This window comes from Cheilinus undulatus, linkage group 11, assembly GCF_018320785.1.
Source record: "Cheilinus undulatus linkage group 11, ASM1832078v1, whole genome shotgun sequence".
Lineage (NCBI taxonomy): Eukaryota > Metazoa > Chordata > Actinopteri > Labriformes > Labridae > Cheilinus > Cheilinus undulatus.
In genome coordinates, this window is record NC_054875.1 from 5072904 (window position 1) to 5091929 (window position 19026).

The 19026-nt window shown below is 41.7% G+C and overlaps 1 protein-coding gene across 1 annotated transcript in view; it reads right to left on the minus strand.

Moving 5' to 3' along the window:
• Nucleotides 1-1295: 1295 nt before the first annotated feature.
• LOC121517135 (LHFPL tetraspan subfamily member 4 protein-like) overlaps nucleotides 1296-19026 on the minus strand; it is a 43168-nt gene continuing 25437 nt past the window's right edge. The window contains exons 2-4 of the mRNA XM_041798673.1: nucleotides 8868-9104; nucleotides 5594-5610; nucleotides 1296-1593 (exon numbers count right to left, since the gene is read on the minus strand). Coding sequence (XP_041654607.1) covers nucleotides 1540-1593; nucleotides 5594-5610; nucleotides 8868-9104 — 308 coding nt within the window. The 3' untranslated portion in view covers nucleotides 1296-1539. The remainder of the gene's footprint in view (nucleotides 1594-5593; nucleotides 5611-8867; nucleotides 9105-19026) is intronic.

The window sequence follows — 19026 nt, forward strand, 5'->3', positions numbered from 1 at the left end:
AACAACTTTAGTCTTGTAAAGTTATGACACTGATTTTGTTCATTTCACCTCTTCTTTGTAATATTTCTGTTCTAACATTAATTATTGTAAAAATGCACATTTATTGTTGCTTTCTCCTGACTTTTATAATTTTTGTGTCTCTTTTATTCTACTGCAGCACTTATTTGATAAACTTCACAGAGAAATCAGATTTATCGTAACGACCAGGTCATTCAGCTAAGGTTTGTGTTTCATAGACAACTTTAGAAATGGTAAATTTTTCTATCAGGAGTTTTGTCTGTCTGTCTGATGGGATTTCTGCATGAACTATTAATTCCTATTATATCTAATAATATCACTGCTTTACCACAGAGGCGTTTAAGTGACATCACCTTTAGACGCTGCAGCACTTGGGGCTTCCCTCTGAGAGACGCATACCGCCGTATTCACACCGTCTTAAGACATCTGTAGCGTAAACGGATCACTGTATGCTGGAACCATAAACTGGAGTAAACGGCACACTTGAAACAGAAGTGAGAAAAATAAAGTCTGACTTGGACAGCTGCTTTTAGGATCAGCGGTTGAATGTTCGACTATCTACTGTAGAGTGAAAAATACGGTAAGGATCTGGTTTTGAGGCCATGATGATGCAGGGGAAGCGTCTTTTTTCTGCATCAAAAAGCTGTGCTAAAACACGACTTTCCCTTCCTTTAAAGTGGAATATCCAGCTAAGATATCCTTTTGTCCTTAGCACTGTGAATTAGTGGTGAGGATTCGTAGAAACACGATGGATCTGCTCGTACTCTGATGCTCTTCTGGCACAAGGAACCAAGGGTAGAAAATACTCGAATGCATTAGAGTCAGATGAGGTTTTGTCGTCGGCTGTTTCTGTCAGCAGTAATGCTATTTACATGGTTAAGTATGTACAGTAGAGAATCTCCCAGAGATGTTAGGTTCTGTAAAGCTGCAATGGGATACTCCTTTGAATTCCTCGCATTTGAACGTCCTCAGATGAAGAGCCATACAAGTCCCTGTTGAAGTGTGTTAAATGTTTAATAATGCACTCGCTGCTGTATTGCCAGTCTTGCCTCGACCACGGTGTAGGGAGTATCTCTCTCTCTCTCTCTCTGAAGCTATGAATGTACACATCACATAAACTAAAGTCATTAAACAGCACGGATTCAAATAAAGCGTCATTGATGGACATGATGGTTCTTCATCTTTAGGATTAAATTTCTCACACAAATCAAGACCTTAAATACAGTAAATCTTTTTTTTTTCTCCGTCATAAAGGTATTCATTGAGAAAGTCGCGTGTTAAATGCACTGTACAACCTTGTATAACTTTTTTCTTCAAAATATAGTTTATCCCAGTGTGTTCTGTTGTTTTTTATCTTACAGAATCCTGTACACTTGGTGTCTGCATTAAGTTTGGGTGATATCCTGATCATTGGAGAGAAAAAGAGAGGAAAGGGAAAGAAAGATATGCATGACAGAGAGAAGAGAAAAGAAGAAGAGAGAAAAGAGGAGAAGAAGAAGTTGTCCGGGGTCGTCGGTGCCCTCAGTGAAGACGCTGAACTCCATACCTCGGCTCTCGTCTGTCCCGCACCTCAATCTGAAGAACAAATAAAGTTTTATTTTACTACTGACAAACTCAGGACATGTGCATTGAACATCATGATTGATGATCAGGGGTGTGTCCGGATGATTTTGAATGGGGTGGCACAGGCCCAGTAGATTCTGGTCGTTTGAATTTATCCATTTTTGGAATTATATTGTAGAATTTTAAGAATGGGATGCACTTTTAACACTGTTTTCTATCTTAAACATTATCCAGGTCCTACATATGTGCTGCCAAAAGCTGCACCAACTGCTATCAGGACTGGCAGTGCAACAGATTTTTGACACGATTTAAATTTGCACCCTTCATTTTGTATTGCAACCAGTGGCTTTGGTACATAACAACACAGACCAGGCTGGTGGTGCCACTTTTTAACTGCTTTTCTCCCTCTTTAAGGTCATGGCCCTGAATTTAAAGAAAATGGTGGTAAACTATGTAACAAGAAAAAGTCATGCATGCAAGTTAGAATAAAAAGACTCTTCAGTTAAAAATAAAAAGTGACCTGCTGAGTTAGACGCTAACACTCTTGGGCTGTGGGTCCAAACTCCACTACTATCAACACTACCTGAGAGTTCAGCAGGTTTACAAACTCGTCATGGGAAAAACAGAAAACAGAACAAACTAGAAAAGCACTCGGAGAGCACAGACCTCTGCCATTAGCCCTATCTCCCAATAGTACAGAATCCTTTAAAAAATTCCTGGATCCGTCCCCATGTGCCCCCCACCACAGCATTCACCGATTACTCCCTCCCCAGTGGGGTGGAAACACGGTGAGGCAAAGCATTGGCTTCACTATGGGGCCATCAGATGCACCCATGGTCTCACTGGATGACTGGAAGTCATGGCAGAGGGTGAATATTCCTCTATTCCTCCCAGCATTGTGAGTATTCTCGCTACAATTCGCTGTCTATCTCTCTGTTACGCTCCGACTTGTCTCCTCGACCGGGCGTGCATCTTTCAAACTCAATAAACTCCAAAACTTTGAATAGAAACACACCCAAAACATGCTGCTGGGATTGAAGTTACTCATGTCCGCCATCTCCTGGTGTAAAGTGGTAACAGCGCAGACCTCTGCCATTAGCCCTATCTCCCAATACTACAGAATCCTTTAAAAAAATTCCTGGATCCAGACAGTGATCCGGATCACTCCCAAAACGTAATCAGTTCTTCCTTATGCCATTTCTGACATTTCCTGAAAATTTCATGAAAATCCGTCCACAACTTTTTGAGTTATGTTGCTAACAAACAAACAAACTAACAAACTAACTAACCCACCTGATCACATAACCTCCTTGGTGGAGGTAACTTAAAGAGCCTCACAGCTATGCAGAAACTGCTATCTTTCAATGGCCAATGAAGTTGTGTCATGTAAACACTAATCTGAAGGTTTTGAGCAGCTATAGACCATTAACTGAAATTTCATTTCAAATGAGCGGACTGGTTTATGTTGTTATTCAGATTACCCCAAAACCCAGACAACAAGTCGGTTTATACAACATGGTGTCCATGGGTTCTAAAAAGAATTTTAAAAATGAAAATCTGACCACAGAACAGTTTTCCATTTTGCCTCTATTTCTGAAGAGCTTTGGCCCAATGAAGACGATGATGTTTCTGGGTTATTATCACATACTGTATGTCTTTCTCTTTGCATGATGCAGCTTTAGCTTGGATGGTACAGTGAACTGTGTTGACAGACAGTGATTTTTAGAAGTGTTCCTGAGCCCATGCAGTGATTTCCACAACAGAATCATAACTGTTTTTTACTGTAGTGCCGCCTGACAGCCCCATGATCACCAGCATCCAATATTGACCTTCTTCCTTGTTGCTTGCTGAGATTTCTCCTGATTCTCTAAATCTTTTGATGACATCATCACAATTTTATGATCCATCCATTCATTTTCTATACTGCTTATCCCTTTGGGGGTCCCGGGGTCACAATTTTACATTGAAGAATATTTTTTCTGAAATTTTTAAGCATTCTTTGGATGCAGTTTTTCACAGATGAGTGAACATCTGCCCATCTTTACGTTAGAGCAGTGTTACTCAACCCTGCTCGACTAAAGAGCCAAATTGTTGACAAATATCTTTGCAAGAGCCAAAATCTAAGTGGTGAAAATTTGCAAAAATGGCTTGAAGTAGCAATAAAAATATGTTAAAGGTGGCAAAAATAGACAAAATGGAGCAAAAATGGGGGAAAAGGGAGAAAAAGTGGAAAAATTGTCAGAAAGTAGCGTAAATGGGTGAAAAGAGACAAAAAAGGAGTCACATGTGGCAAAAAATGGTCCAAAAGTGGCAAAAATGAGTGAAAAGTGACTAAAATGGGCAAAAAGCAGTTAAGACTGGCAAAAATGCCCCCCCACCCCCCCCAAAAAAATAGGAAACAAGTGGTATGGAATTGCAAAAGGTAACTGTCATGGGCAAAATGTGGTGAAAATTTGTGAATAAGGGCTAAAATGGGTTAAAAAGTGGCAAAAAGAAGAGCCAAAAATTTGGGAAAAAAGGGAACAAGTGGTATTTGATGGTAAAAGGTAGCTTATTTGGACAAAAGTGGCAAAAAAATGGTTAAAAAAAGGGCAAAAATGGGATAAAAGTGGCAAAAATGGGGAAAAAGTGTCAGAGAAGAAGTTGCGAAATGGCCAAAAACATTGGAAAAAAAGGGGTGTTTAATGGCAAAGGATAGCTTAAATGGATGAAAAGTGGCAAAAAATGGTGAAAAAGGCAAAAAATGTCTCCTTTTTAAGGCTTTCTGGGGGAATAATATTTAATATTGAGTATCACTGCTTTAGAAAGACTCTGTCTCTGTAAAATAATCCTTTTATACCCAGTCATGTTAGTGACCTGTTGCCAATTAACCTACCTAGTTGCAAAATGCTCCTCTAGCTGTTTTTCATTAGAACCATTTATTTTTCCAGTCTTTTATTTTGTAAAATGTCTCAGTTTCAACGTCAGATGTTATTTATGTTCTATTGTAAATAAGAAATGGATTTCTAAGATTTGCAAATCATTGCACTCTGTTCTTATTTACATTTTACACAGCGGCCCAACTTTTCCCCTTCAAAATCTCTCAAAGGGGAAAAAAAGGTGTAAACCTTCCATTTTGTTCAGCAAAGTTCACAAGTGCAGTTTCTGTGCAGCTGTGTTGCTCCTTTATTACCACCTGATTCTGCTGAATGGAGTCTTATAGCTGTAATACAGTAGTAGAGCTCTCAGCCCTCAGTGATAAGATGGATTCACAGTCTACAAGTTACTCTGCCCTCTTCTGCATGTTCTCTAGTGTCATTCTCAGTCAAACCAGCTCTACAGGATTGATGTACTCATCAGCGTAGCCCATGTTTTCCATGCATGGGCAGCTATGACACAACGAGGGGGAAAAGCAGTTAAAAAGTGGTTCAAACCCCCATCACTGTGTGTGTGTCGTCATGGATTCTGTCATGTTCTGAGCAGTGGAGCTGAAGTGGTAACACAGAGTGGATAGGGAAACATTTTCAATGGTGCATAGCATGCAGAGTGCTCGTTTCAGCATTATATACTGGTGTATGGGCTGTAGAAACACTTCAGATGAAAAAAATTGCATATGCATGCCCTTTTCTTCAGCTGCTTGTGTCAGAAAGTCATCCTGTAGACAGCTGCCGTTCATCAACTTTTTGTAGTAATGTTGTATTGCTTAACTTTAAGGATTTATTTGGGAGAACAGCAGAGAAAGAATCACTTGAACCCATAAACTTCAACCCACTGGGCTCAAAAATGTTTAAAATGTCAAAAAAAAAAACCCAAACATTTCCTAAAAACATCTCTCCTAAAAAGAAAGGAGGAATTTGATAAACATGTGAGTGTGCTTAAATCTTAGACAATGTTAAAAGTAATCTTAGATACGTCTTATTGTCTCTGCAGTAAATGGCCATAGATGAGGATCTGAGGGGTAAACTGGTGATGCCGACAAATTAATGCATATGCTCAGATGGGATGCGCATGAAATAAGAAAAGGTCGACTCACCCTTGACACAGCAAAATCTGCAAGGACAAAAAAGAACAAGTGTTTGCATAAAAACAGCAGGAAAGTGCAGATTTGTGCAAAAAAGCAGTATATTTATGCAAATTTGAGTAAACCATGAAGCTAAACAGAGTTTCACTTGTAAACATAATTCATGCATATCATTTTCTTCCCTTTTCTGGTTGCTGTTTATAGCTTTATGCACTAATAGTAATGGCTGCCTTTCAGTTTAAACCCACAGACTCTTTTCCACTAGAATAGTCTGCTTGGAAGTTTCCTTTCCCCTCTTTTACTTCTACACAGCACTGCAAACATGACTCTCACTCATTCGCTGCACTTGTAGGGGTTAAAAAAGGACAATCATTTCAATAAAAGAGCTCAGAACCAAGAAAACAAAGAAACTTCCCTCAGCTGATGAAGCATTAGATGCTAAAATGTGTAAAATCTCTGAGACTGTCAGTGAGGTTAATCAGATAAGAACAGAAAGGCACGCCCACGCTCTGGAATATCTCCAGTTACCATGGAAACCATCATGGAGATAGGCCGTCGGAGAACCGAGACATCTTATGTCACTATTCTCTGTCTTTATCTCTCACTCCTCCTCCATCCTTTACTCCATGGTGCTCTCTATCCGTCTGTTTATCTCCGGCTCTATTATTATCTCGTGTCATACATCGCCCTGATTCTTCTTCTTTGGTTCCTGTACGTTTGGGTTTGGAATCTAATCCAACATGTATGTAAGGACAGTCTTTATTCTTCTTCCTCCTCCATGCCTCTCTTCTTCTTCCTCTCCTTTCATGCAGCTGAAACAATGCAGTTCAAGTGTCCTGATGCAACATCATGCAAACAGTCAGGAACCCTCCTGAGGACTCGCTCCCACTCCTGAAAACAGCACTGAAAGCAATTTGGCTGGAGTTACCGAGGTCAGGTTGCAGTGTAGTCATTTCTCAAATTCTGTTCATGTTATTAGTCCCGCAGCTGGGGGATAAAACATTAGAGACTGGGGATAACGTTCGTCTAAACATGGTGCTCTTTTTTTATTTCTGGATTGTTACAGCTTATTAGCTTCCTGTTTATGCTGATTGTTGTTTGTCCTTTTATTATGGTGTTTATTTTGTTTAATAGTACCTGTATAGTGCTTCACATCCCATCCCATGCTATTGTATCATAATTTAATCATATTGCACAAATTCGATGGCCAGGCATTTGAGCTACACTATATTGCCAAAAGTATTCACTCACCCATCCAAATAATTGGAATCAGGTGTTCCAATCACTTCCATGGCCACAGGCAGGCATGCAGACTGTTTCTACAAACATTTGTGAAAGAATGGGTCACTCTCAGGAGCTCAGTGAATTCCAGCGTGGTACTGTGATAGGATGCCACCTGTGCAACAAGTCCAGTGGTGAAATTTCCTCGCTCCTAAATATTCCACAGTCAGCTGTCAGTGGTATTATAACAAAGTGGAAGCGATTGGGAATGACAGCAACTCAGCCACCAAGAGGTAGGCCACGTAAAATGACAGAGCAGGGTCAGTGGATGCTGAGGCACATTTGCATAGAGGTTGCCAACTTTCTGCAGAGTCAATCGCTACAGACTTCCACACTTCATGTGGTCTTCAGATTAGCTCAAGAACAGTGCTTAGAGAGCTTCATGGAATGGGTTTCCATGGCCCAGCAGCTGCATCCAAGCCATACATCACCAAGTGCAATGCAAAGCGTCGGATGCAGTGGTGTAAAGCACACCGCCACTGGACTCCAGAGCAGTGGAGTGATGAATCATGCTTCTCCATCTGGCAATCTGATGGATGAGTCTGGGTTTGGCGGTTTCCAGGAGAACAATACTTGTCTGACTGCATTGTGCCAAGTGTAAAGTTTGGTGGAGGGGGGATTATGGTGTGGAGTTGTTTTTCAGGAGCTGGGTTTGGCCCCTTAGTTCCAGTGAAAGGAATTCCGAATGCTTCAGCATACCAAGAGATTTTGGACAATTCCATGCTCCCAACTTTGTGGGAACAGTTTGGGGATGGCCCCTTCCTGTTCCAACATGACTGTGCACCAGTGCACAAAGCAAGGTCCATAAAGACATGGATGAGAGAGTTTGGTGTGGATCAACTTGACTGGCCTGCACAGAGTCCTGACCTCAACCCGATAGAACACCTTTGGGATGAATTAGAGTGGAGACTGAGAGCCAGGACTTCTGGTCCAACATCAGAGTGTGACCTCACAAATGCGCTTCTGGAAGGATGGTCAAAAATTCCCATAAGCACACTCCTAAACCTTATGGAGATCCTTCCCAGAAGAGTTGAAGCTGTTATAGCTGCAAAGAGTGGACCGGCGTCATATTAAACCCTATGGATTAAGAATGGGATGTCACTTAAGTTCAAATGTGAGTCAAGGCAGGAGAGCGAATACTTTTGGCAATATAGTGTTTGTGTTGCTCCCAGAGACCACATTCCAGCCTCCACACTCAGGAAGTCATTAGCCCCTACACATCCTATCATACCGCATTGCATTCTGTCATATCGTGGCATGTCCTGCCTTGTGTGATTTGTTGTCCTGCTGTTTCTTGCAGCACGAGTACATATCTGAGCAATTTTGTTTTGTCTGATATTGATTGATTGATTCTTCCAAAACAAGCATGAAAAATGTGAAGAAGAAGCAACATTGGGGCTAAAACCAAGGTCAACAAGCACTTTTTCAGGGCATTTTTGCATTAAGCGCTGTTGTTCAACAGCCCCCCTCCCCTCGCCCCTACATGTCTACTTTCACATTAGTGTGCCAGAACACACTTGCATATGTATTCTATCCAGATCAGCAGGTGGTGGTATGCACGCTTGTTTAAACAATCTGCCAGGAAGAAGAAGGAAGAAGAGACAGTTATGGCAACTCGTTTGGTCAACATTAGTTTTGGTGTCTGCAGACAATGGAGTCAAGCCTGCAGGCTACTAAGGCTTGCTTTCATTACTTTCAGGGTGCCACTAATGATCCTCTTCCTACTTCTGCATCTTCTGAGCAGCTCAGATTTAAATGAGTTTGTGTCGATACAAGAGACAGAGTGCCTGTATAATTGACTGGGCTTTGGGGTCAAGTGTACTCAGATGGAGGCTCAGGTTCCTCAGGTGTAAAACCACCTCTAGTGTCCTATGTTTTAGGGTTTTGATCTACGTGGCACCATTATATGCCGTGGCAGAGCTTTCCTGATTCTATGTTTATTTGCATGTTGTGTAATTATATGACTGACCGATAAAGTTCAAGATTGTTTTCTTCCTCCACTGACCTTTGTTGTCCGTCTGCAGATCATCCAGGTAGAAGTCTGTCTGCCGGTTACCCAGGACGAAGGCCAGAAAGGAGAGGATGAGGGCGTCCAGGATGCCCATGATGGCCAGCATATAGGCCCAGCGGACAGAGCAGTCTCCGAGGGAGTATTTCCCCGTCTGCTCCCCGCACATGTCCCGGATCACCTCGGCGTCCCATCCATCGGGGAAGATCATGCAACCCAGCACCAGGCACACTCCTGCAGGAGGACACAGCAGAGAAAGGGTTAATATGACGATGTAGGAATGGAGGCATAAAAGCATAGTCTTAAAATGCAGAAATCATAAGCGTTACAAATCATCATTTTTCCTTTGATACACCAAATGTTCAGTAAAGTTGTAAAAACTTCCCCAGTCTACTTTAAATGGTCTTTTTGACAGTGTTTGCTCTGTCTTGGAGAAAGTAAGATCCAAACAGCTTTGACCAGAAAACATCAGGGTTAAGGCAGCAAAGCACAGATCCATTCAAATACCATTCTAACAAAAATCCATGTATATAGCCATTTAAAGGGGGATTTAACTCAAAATCTACTAATCTCCTCTTATAGAACAGAGATAAATTAACTGGATCCAGAAGGATGAGCTACATCTTGTTATCTAGACAGAGAGCAGAGAAAGTGAAATCTATCTTTAGAACCACATCTCCCTCTTTTTTATTTTTCATCCGAGTATTGGTGGTGATGCATATTTGTATTTATTTGCACGTGTGCATGTCAGTGCAAATAAATACATCCAAGTCATTTTGTGCCCTTCCATGTCAGTTTTAAAAATATTGTGCATTTAAAGTGTGTGTTTACATGCATTTGAAACTCTGCCTGTCACACACAGTTTAAAGCAAAATTCCCTTACTCCAGTTATAATTCAAATCCCCATGTGATGCATTAGAGGGATTATTCTCACAATTAACATCTTTACAACACAATATTCTTTTTACCCATTTAAGAGCGTTGAAAGACAAAGGTCATCATTGCTTAAGCCAGTGGTTTTCAACCTTTTAAGCCCACAACCCCAAAATAAAGATACCAGAGACCGGGGACCCCAACGATGAATGCTCCAGAGACCGGGATCCCCAAACTGAGTCTTCTGTATGAATGAGTTGATGTGCCAAATGACCTGTATGTGTTGTCTGTGCAGCAGACCCCTCTGCCCAAGACAAATTTCTCCAAAGGGAGACCAATAAAGACAATTTGACTTTGACTTTGAGTGTGCCAGAGACCGGGGACCCCCCAAATAAAGGTTCCAGAGATCAGGGACCCCAATGTACCTGAAGGTGGTTGAAAACAGCCATGCACATTCAAGAATAGTCCTGTGCAGACAAGGCCACCCATATCTTTTTTTAAGTTGTTTGTGCTGCATTGTTTAGACATCTTAAAAATGTAAACCCCTTTTCGTAAAACAGAATTGAAATGGGTAAAAGTGTCAAAAAAGCAAGTTTAGAAGAAGCAGAAATGGGTCTGAAGTGTAAAATAAAATGATAAAAGTGGCAGAAATAGGTCAAAAGTGGCAAAAATGTGTAAAAAAATGGGTGAACTGGGATTTAAAGGCAGGAAAAAGTGGTTTAAACTGGCTAACTGGGGCAGAAAAATAGTCAGAATTTGGCAGAAATGGGCATACCAAATAGTAAGATGTAGTTAAAATGGGCAAAAATGGTCATTAAAAGTAGTAAAAAGAGGTTAATACTGGCAGAAATTGGTCATCAGAGGCAACAATAGGTGGAAAGTGGCAAGATTTGGTTTAGAATTGGCAAAAACAGGCGGAAAAAAGTGGTGGAAAGTCTTTAAAATGGGCATAAATGGGTTTGAGTCATTGAGTCATTCAGGCTCTCTGCTCCAGTTTCAAAGTGTTTGTGCATGCACCATTCGGCAAAGCATGACGGGACAATGGAACAGCCTGCCACTGGGTGTCACGGCCCAGTCACAATGCACTGTGGGATAAAGAACAGACAATATGGTGACAGCATTAGCCGCTAGCTGAAGGAATGATAGAAAAAAATGGATTATGAATTGGATAAAAAAATGTGTAATATCAGAGTTACTGGTGTGGATTTAATCTTTACAAACCTCGGTGAGTCACCCAAGTTCCAGGCTCATTAGAAAACTTTCTGTAAGAGCTACAAAGGCATGGATAGCATCATTAGAAAGGCACAATAGAGGGCTTTCACGGGGAAAAAAGAAAGTAGCTACAATTTATGCTCCAAAAGATATCAAACTTTTTGGGCTTTTTGTGCCTTTATTTGATAGTTGAGGAGAGTGGACAGAGATGGAAATGGGAGAGGGAGTGGGGAGAGGCATGCGGCAAAGGGCCACAGGCTGGATTCGAACCTGGGCCGCCCGCATACATGGGTAGCCCCTTAGACCGCTAGGCCATCTGTGCACTTTTTATAAGCTGTGCCATTTTTTTTTTGGCGTACATGACAATGCCGATCGCAGGGGGTTAACTCAATTCTTGACATTTTTAACAAGCTCAGGCCAACTATCCTGGTCAAATTCTCCATCTAAACTGTAACACGGCTACCCACAAGTAGCCATTGTAGTTCCATTTAAAAGCCACTGCCATACTGTGCTAATGCGCTTTAACCCAAACATAAACAACAATGAGCTAATAGCATCGATAGCAATTTGCAGGAACACCACAGTTAAGCACTATTTTGATATAGAAAATGGGTGTAAAGGATTTAGTAGACTGTCAGGTTTTACAGATATAACAGCAGCATTGAGTGTTGCAGCATCACAGGTGGACCTCACCTGCAAAGAGGGTCTAAGACTGGTGGTGTTACGCTGGTAGCATTAGTTAAATTCCGCAAACAAACCTTGCATCTTTTACCTTTGATTGTGCCCTGGTTGTTTTCTTGACTAAAGCTGTTTACTGGATCTGAAACTATTTTTACACCACCAGTATGCCGTCAGCTCTCCAGGCACTGCAGGGTTAACAGTCAGACGAAGAGATGGAATACATTCAGCGTTTGATTATTCACCTCTGGAGACAGTTTGTATGTGATGGAATTTAAAACATATTGATCAAACAGAGCTGCACACGCTCACACCCACAAACTAAAGAATAACATAAAAAACATGCAGGCCAAAGCTCAGCAGGGAAATGCATACATGCAATTTGAACCGTTCAACAAAAATGGTAATCTATACTTCACACCTCTGCTCATTCATCAAAGTGAGCATCGCTGGGGAGCTGATGGTGCCATATTCCTGCTCACCAGCTCTGTTTAAACAGCAGTCTGTCCCTGCCTGAGGGGCTGTAAGTAAAGCAGTGGGCTCCACTGGGAGAAGTGGAACATACATGGCAGACATCACACTGAATCTTCATTGTAGACCAGACGAGCCTTTTTCCACGGGCAGAAGCGCGTGTGATACACATGAAAAGTCAGACAGATTTGCCTGAGTTGGGGATTATTGCGCTTCAGTCCAATAAATGTTCAGAAGATTTAACGTCTGGGACTCAAATGGTGTGCAAATGTGATTTTTCTTAAGTGTTGTGTTTGTCTGCATGCTGCCCTACAATAAGCAAACATGCCAGGGGATTCTGAGTAGAAAGAGGCGTACGAGATAATAGCTGTTAGAGTTGAGCATAGTCTGCTGATCTGCTGCTAAATGTCTGAGGCATTTTTTTACTGTTAGCATCACAGCCTTAAAGGTCAACAACACGCTTAGACACCACACTGACAGATCTGCGTCTCCAGAGCCCTCCAGATGGACAATAAAAAAATAAATCCATCAGCTGATGCATTCATTAAAGTCCAACTGAAATGACAAAAGATCTTTGGAGATGCATCAGACATGCTCTTTGGCCTCTGAGTGGGCGAGACTGATGTTGATTGATAGCTGAGCCTGCACACACAATCAGACTGTATTTCCAATCTAGCCTGAGAGTTTACAACAACAAGCAAGTGTTATGTGTGATATAAAAAGCTATCTAGCCTGGAAACCTATGTTTAGATGCTCTCTTTATTGATCTGAAGTATTTGCTTGGTAGCTTGTTCAGCAAACATCCAACACATGGAGCTGTGGGGGCTGAGATTTGAGTATAAGCACTACATACCTGCATGCTATCTACAGAGCACCAAAGAGGACCCACTTGTGTTAGGCCGGTGTTGACCTAGAAGTATTGACCTAAAAGTCACAGCAGATTAACCCCAGAGAGGCCAGATAACCTGTTTCACATATCAATGACACGGGACATTTACATCCATGCAGGCAACACCACATAGATGGTGTTTGGAAAGGGCAGAGGGTGATCAAATCCACACATACATGTTAAAACTGTATCCTGCAAAAAAGAACCCATACGGGAACACGGTCCAGAAACACAGCTGTCTCCTCTGGGCTAAAGCTCATTTAAAATGGACTGAAGCAAGATGGAAAACTGTTCTGTGGTCAGCAGTGTTGGGGGTAACGCATTACAAAGTAATCCATTAGAGTACTCAGAATTCTTTTTTGAAGTAACGAGTAACGTAACGCGATAGTTTTACAATTCAAGTAATCCCGTTATTAGTTACATTTTCATGAAAGTAATCCGTTACGGAAAGAAAAACCCCAAATTTCCTCTCTCTTCTGTGGCTTCAAAAAGAGAGAAAGATAAAAAAGAAGCTCCTTGAAGCATTTGCTCTGTTTGTCCTTCTCTCTTCCTGTAGCCACAACGGAAATTATAAACTAGTAGTTTTATTAATTATTTTCATTGGCAAGTGACCATGGTATAAGCGGGTTAATGCCCTTTGAGGTGTCCAATTATCAGGGATTAATGGCCGCTGCGCATTGGACGGTTCACGCCTCCACGTCATCTATTAATCCCTGATAACTGGACACCATGTCAGGCATTAACCCTTACATACATTTTGCTTCGTTTAGCCTTGCTATATGTTAGTAACCTTGCAAAGCAGATGAATTCACCTGTTTCTGTGTTTCTCACTGGCAAATCCATCTTGCAAAGGTCCCATCTGAACCGTATGGGCCCGGTTAGAAAGTGACAGGCCCAATCAGCGACGAGGGGCAGTACTTTCAGGCGCAGCGGAGTTGTGACATAAGCAAGCAGCAGCAAGAGGCCAGTGCAATTATGGTGGAAGAGATTAGCGTGGATGCTGCTAAAATGCCAGTTTTATCAGGACTTGACGACATTTCCTCGTTAAAAGAAGAACAAAGAACAGCAGTGAGTTGTTTTCTTTTCAAAAACGACAAAAGTCGAGTACTTACATGTCTATAGTCGCCATGTTTCGCGTTATTTCTCGGTAGCCTGGCACCTCAGTTGCGGCTACGTCATGTGTTTTGTTGCTCTGATTGGCCCGTTAAGATGTAACAGACAGAACGTTCATCCAATCACACTCCGAGTTTTTGTCAAAGCCTCTGCCCTTTCCCAAATGTTTAGTATTAAAGGTTTTCCAGTTGAATGTGTGAAACAAATCCATCTGGCTTTCAGGTTAAAAATGTCTCATTTCTGAATGACATGCAATTATGAAAGTTGTAAATCATAACATTGTTTTGATATACGTTTTACAGAACGCCCCAACTTTTTTGGAATTGTGGCTGTAATTAACACCAATAATCATCTAATAAGAGATAATGGGATGTGTGCCAAGCTTAGATGATAACGTGTTTTAACATGAATGAATTTAGAAGGCTCAGATCTGCTGGAGAGCGTCCTCTTTCTAGTCTGAACTGATAAATCTGACTGAATTAAAGTGAAGTTCATTAGTCATTTGGTTGAACCCTGTCACATTAGGACCCCCTCTGAGGGGCCCGTATTTCAGCCATCATCCATCCGTCATGAGAGAACGGTGGGTGGTGAACTCACAGCAACAGATGAGGGAGGATATCAGATTAGTCACCGCCTCTCAGTGTAAAGCAGAGCCCCGCTCACATCTGAGGGGTCTTATTCCAATGTTTGAAAATGTGACCCCTCCTCTGACACAATGATTGCAGCTGTAATGAGACGCTGTAATGAGAGAGACTGTAATGACGATCATCCAGTAACTAATGAGAGGATAGAAGAGCAATGGAAGCAATCGTCAGGGGAAATCATCATGTTATTAGCTTCTTTTATGACCTGTACCAGATATTAACATAGATGAGAGATGATCAAATCATTAACTGAGTAATGAGCGTCAGGTAACATGCTTTATGGATTTTTGATGGATGATTCCCCATGTGGCAGGGTGCTGGATATTTGGTGCTTGAAAATGTCAAAGCAGGATGACTCTGATTATCCGGACACATAAAAAACACCTCATAGCAGCTCATTAGACAATCATTTCCTGTCACAGTTAATAAAATTATAGCTTTTAATATTTAAACGGGGTAATATGTGGAAGTAGTCGTACTTGTTTATGAAACAAAAACAACCTAAGGTGTTTTTATGTGTCTATTAGCATCACTAATCACATTTTCAACTAAATCACGTCTCGTAGAATTTTATCTGATATTTTAGATTACTCAACTATCAGTTTCCTAGCAACAAGCGCTTCTTTGATCAGCTTTTCGTGAAAAATAATTCATCAAATAGAAGGTACAGAGCATTTTATTGGTCATACACAAATTTTGAAGGTTTTTAAAAATCAATTTGGACAAGAAAATTAAGTTAACAATATATTCATTTAGAGTTAGGCAAGCAAATGCTAAGCCCCGCCCTCCAACACCATGAGCCAATCACATTTCTTGCATCCTCAATGGGCTCGGACATCCACCTCACAGAGCTCCATGCATGTATAACTTACAAAAATGGTCGAGCAATAACCCCTCAGCCCTGGAAATCAAGCAATCAAGTACAGGTCTGAGACACCTCATGACCTCCCGACTGAAAGTCTAGCATGTTTGATCTTTGGTCCTCTCTATCAGAACTAGACCCCTTTATTTTATTAAAAAAAGAGGTGTTTTCCCTCTCAGCATAAGTTTGCAAGAGCTACAAGGAGTTTAGCTGCTCTGAAAGCTAGAAATACAAAGGCTGCTGGTGTAGTGATTAGCTTGGATGTAGCCGCAGCAGCAGCAGCTTTACCAGAACTGGACCACATTTCTTCATTAAAACAAGAGTGAAGAGCCACACTGAAAGCTTCTAATGACCAAAAAGAGGTTTATACATATATATTAATGCTGGGCATAGATTAATTTTTTAAATCTAGATTAATCTCACTGCAATCCTGTAGTTAATCTAGATTCATCTAGATTAAAATGCTAGATTTGAATTTTGCCAAAGACATTAAAAAAATGCTTGACCTATCTAAATATTAAGGAAAATGCATCACAGACTGCTTGAGAACACCTCGCTTGCTCACCACTGAACGCTCACTTTAAACACCAAAGTTTGCTCATTTATCATGTGGATTTCAACCATGGAAATATAACAAAGAGATGGATGAATGATGATTCAGATCACGCCTGTTCTCTCTTGCTCGCTCACCACCGCCTGACCCTCCTCTGTCTCTCTTTCTCTCTCTCTGAACCTCACTTTAACACCGTAGTGTCCATGATATCAGTCATGGAAGTATAACAGATAAAGGCATACGTTTGTAGCCTACTCACAGGTCATAACAGAGACAGAATTAAAAAGTTGTTCTACATCTCTCCAACTTGTCTCAGCGCTATTACACATGAGTGTGTGCTGTATGAAGCTCTCTGTCAGGATGGATCCAGCGGGATTTTAAAGGAGTGACGGACAACAAAAAGTCTAGCGCAACCTCTGGTTTGTGCTTAGGTGCATACAACATGTAATATCGACTACTGGTTGTAATCACACACCCAAGCATCCACTCTTTCATTAAAAACAGACGTTGTCCAGTTCAGCGGAGAGCGACACAGCCGCTAGGATGTGACCCCCTCTGAAACCATACACACATACACACACAGCCACACACATCATGGCGGTGAATTGCAGAGCGACGCGTTCCCTCGACGCAGAACTTCGAATGGTCAACGACGGCGTCGCGCCGTCGACGCAACGCAGAAGCATGAATCAGGCTTAAGCCTGCTCACAGCAGACCCAAACCTCCGGCCTCCTCTCATTGGAAATGACTGGAGGCGTGTTGGTAGCCTACTACATGTGCTCGGTGTTGTGTCTGTAAGCCCCTTTAGTGAAAAGATTAACGTGCAATAATTTTCTTATTGCGCAATAAGAGTCTCGCGTTAATGTAGCACGTTGACGCCGTTAATGGCCCAGCAATAATATTTATTTATATATATATATGTGTGTGTGTGTGTGTGTGTGTGTGTGTAAATAGAGCAAAATGTTTCCAAAAGTTTCTCTTGGCAGAGATGTTTTTGCATGACTTCCATTCAGGTCTACAGCCTTATTTTGTCTTGCTGCTCTGATTGGCCAGTCAAAAGTGACAGATGGAACATTCACCCAATCATCTTCAGAGAATTTTTTGGAAAGTCCTGCCCCTGCATGGGTGGTTTCCCACATGGATGTGAAATATATCCATGCAACAGAGATATGAACGTTTATATGGTGCGTCAGTTTAAGATTTTTGGGAGCAGTCCCGTTCTCTGTCAGTGGAGCCGATGCATATATGCTGTGGTTATTGAAGAACATGTATAAAAAAGTGTTTGGCTTTGATTTTTAGGCAGGAAAACTGCACCCTCATGGAGGTGAGTTGTGAAAAACTGCAGCTTTTAATCAAGAGTAGACTGATAAGATAGAACCAGGAACATAGGAGAGAGAGTGGGGGAATGATACCTGATACCTTTTCTATTTAGCGTGCATGGACATAACCTCTGGGCCTTTTGGTGCTCTGTGTGCAAAGCCTTTTTCAGAGCGGTAGCTCAAACTTCAAAAATAGCCAAATTATGGTGGACAGGTGGATTTCTGTAAATGCCTGCTTTTCACCTCTGATAATCTTCTTGGGGTCATTTGGGATGCTCTGATGCCTGATGTGGCCCTCTGGGTGCCAGCTGATGAGTCCTCCACTTACATGTAGTTCTGTAGATCAAGTTTATTTCAAAATAATCCCATTATATAGCTGGATGTGTTAAGTTAAGAGGGAACTACAGTATACCTCTGGCTTTAAATGCCTGGTGTAGATGGGGTCTTATACTGGCTTGCACAAAGCAAAGATCTGCAGAAGGTAAAACAATATTACAGTACATCATTTACAAACTAATGTGGCACATTTCTGGAGAATCTTGTCTTGTGTACCCGGTGTGACAGTAAAGACTGTTGGACATGATCTCTCTGTGCCCTCTTCTTCTCCTCCATCCTCAGCTCGAGTATTTAAGTGGACACCAGAGAGCTAAAAATAGCCCCCCACCTTCCAACAACCCAAGGAAAGCCCTTTGAAGTTGTTGGGGGTGTTTCCTCTCCCTTCCTCCTCTCCACGCTCTCGAGGCACGGCGTTCTGAACATGGAGGGGAGGAACTTCAAAGGCGAGCAGAAGGATCGAACGGGGAGGGAGGGAGGGGGAGAGAGAGCTGAAGAATGAAAGAGACAAACAAGACGGAGAAAGAGAGCAGGATGGCTGCTGCTGCTCCAGTCTGTTGTTTTTCTCATCTCACTTCATGGCTTTCTGTCATTTCTTTGGATTGAAGCGTTCACAGGCCATCAGCTGTTTGAAACAAGCAGATCAAACCCATGAAAACATTCAGTCACATGCTGCCAGGACACGTTTGGGATCCAACTAGTTCAAATTAATGTGAACCAATTTATTTATAGCACCCTGAAGATATTTATAGACCTGTTACATAAGAGTTTTGTCAGACTTTCTTATCAACACGTCCACACAGATCCTTTTTTTTCATTCTAGACAAACAGCCAAAAAATGATTACATAAGAGCTCCAAAAATACCATCACTGCGCTATATATAAGCCTGTGAGTGAATGAGTGTGTGAGTGAAGTATTTTTGATGGGAGCAGCTCAGGGCTCCAGCGTTCCTCCTGAGCAGCTGCCATGATGCCATCCTGCACAGTCATGTGCTGTGACAGAGCTTCTTAATGACTTCATGGGAGCACGCAGTCTAAGCCTCAGAGACTCTTACAAATGCACGGACAACGTGAATGCAACACTCTCCAGAACTCATGCACAAAAAAACATGAATGGATCACGATAAAGCATGCATCCCAGTGGTTTTCAACCTTCAAGACAAAATTCTAAGACACACCAAATCCATATCTAAATAAAACCGCCTGTTA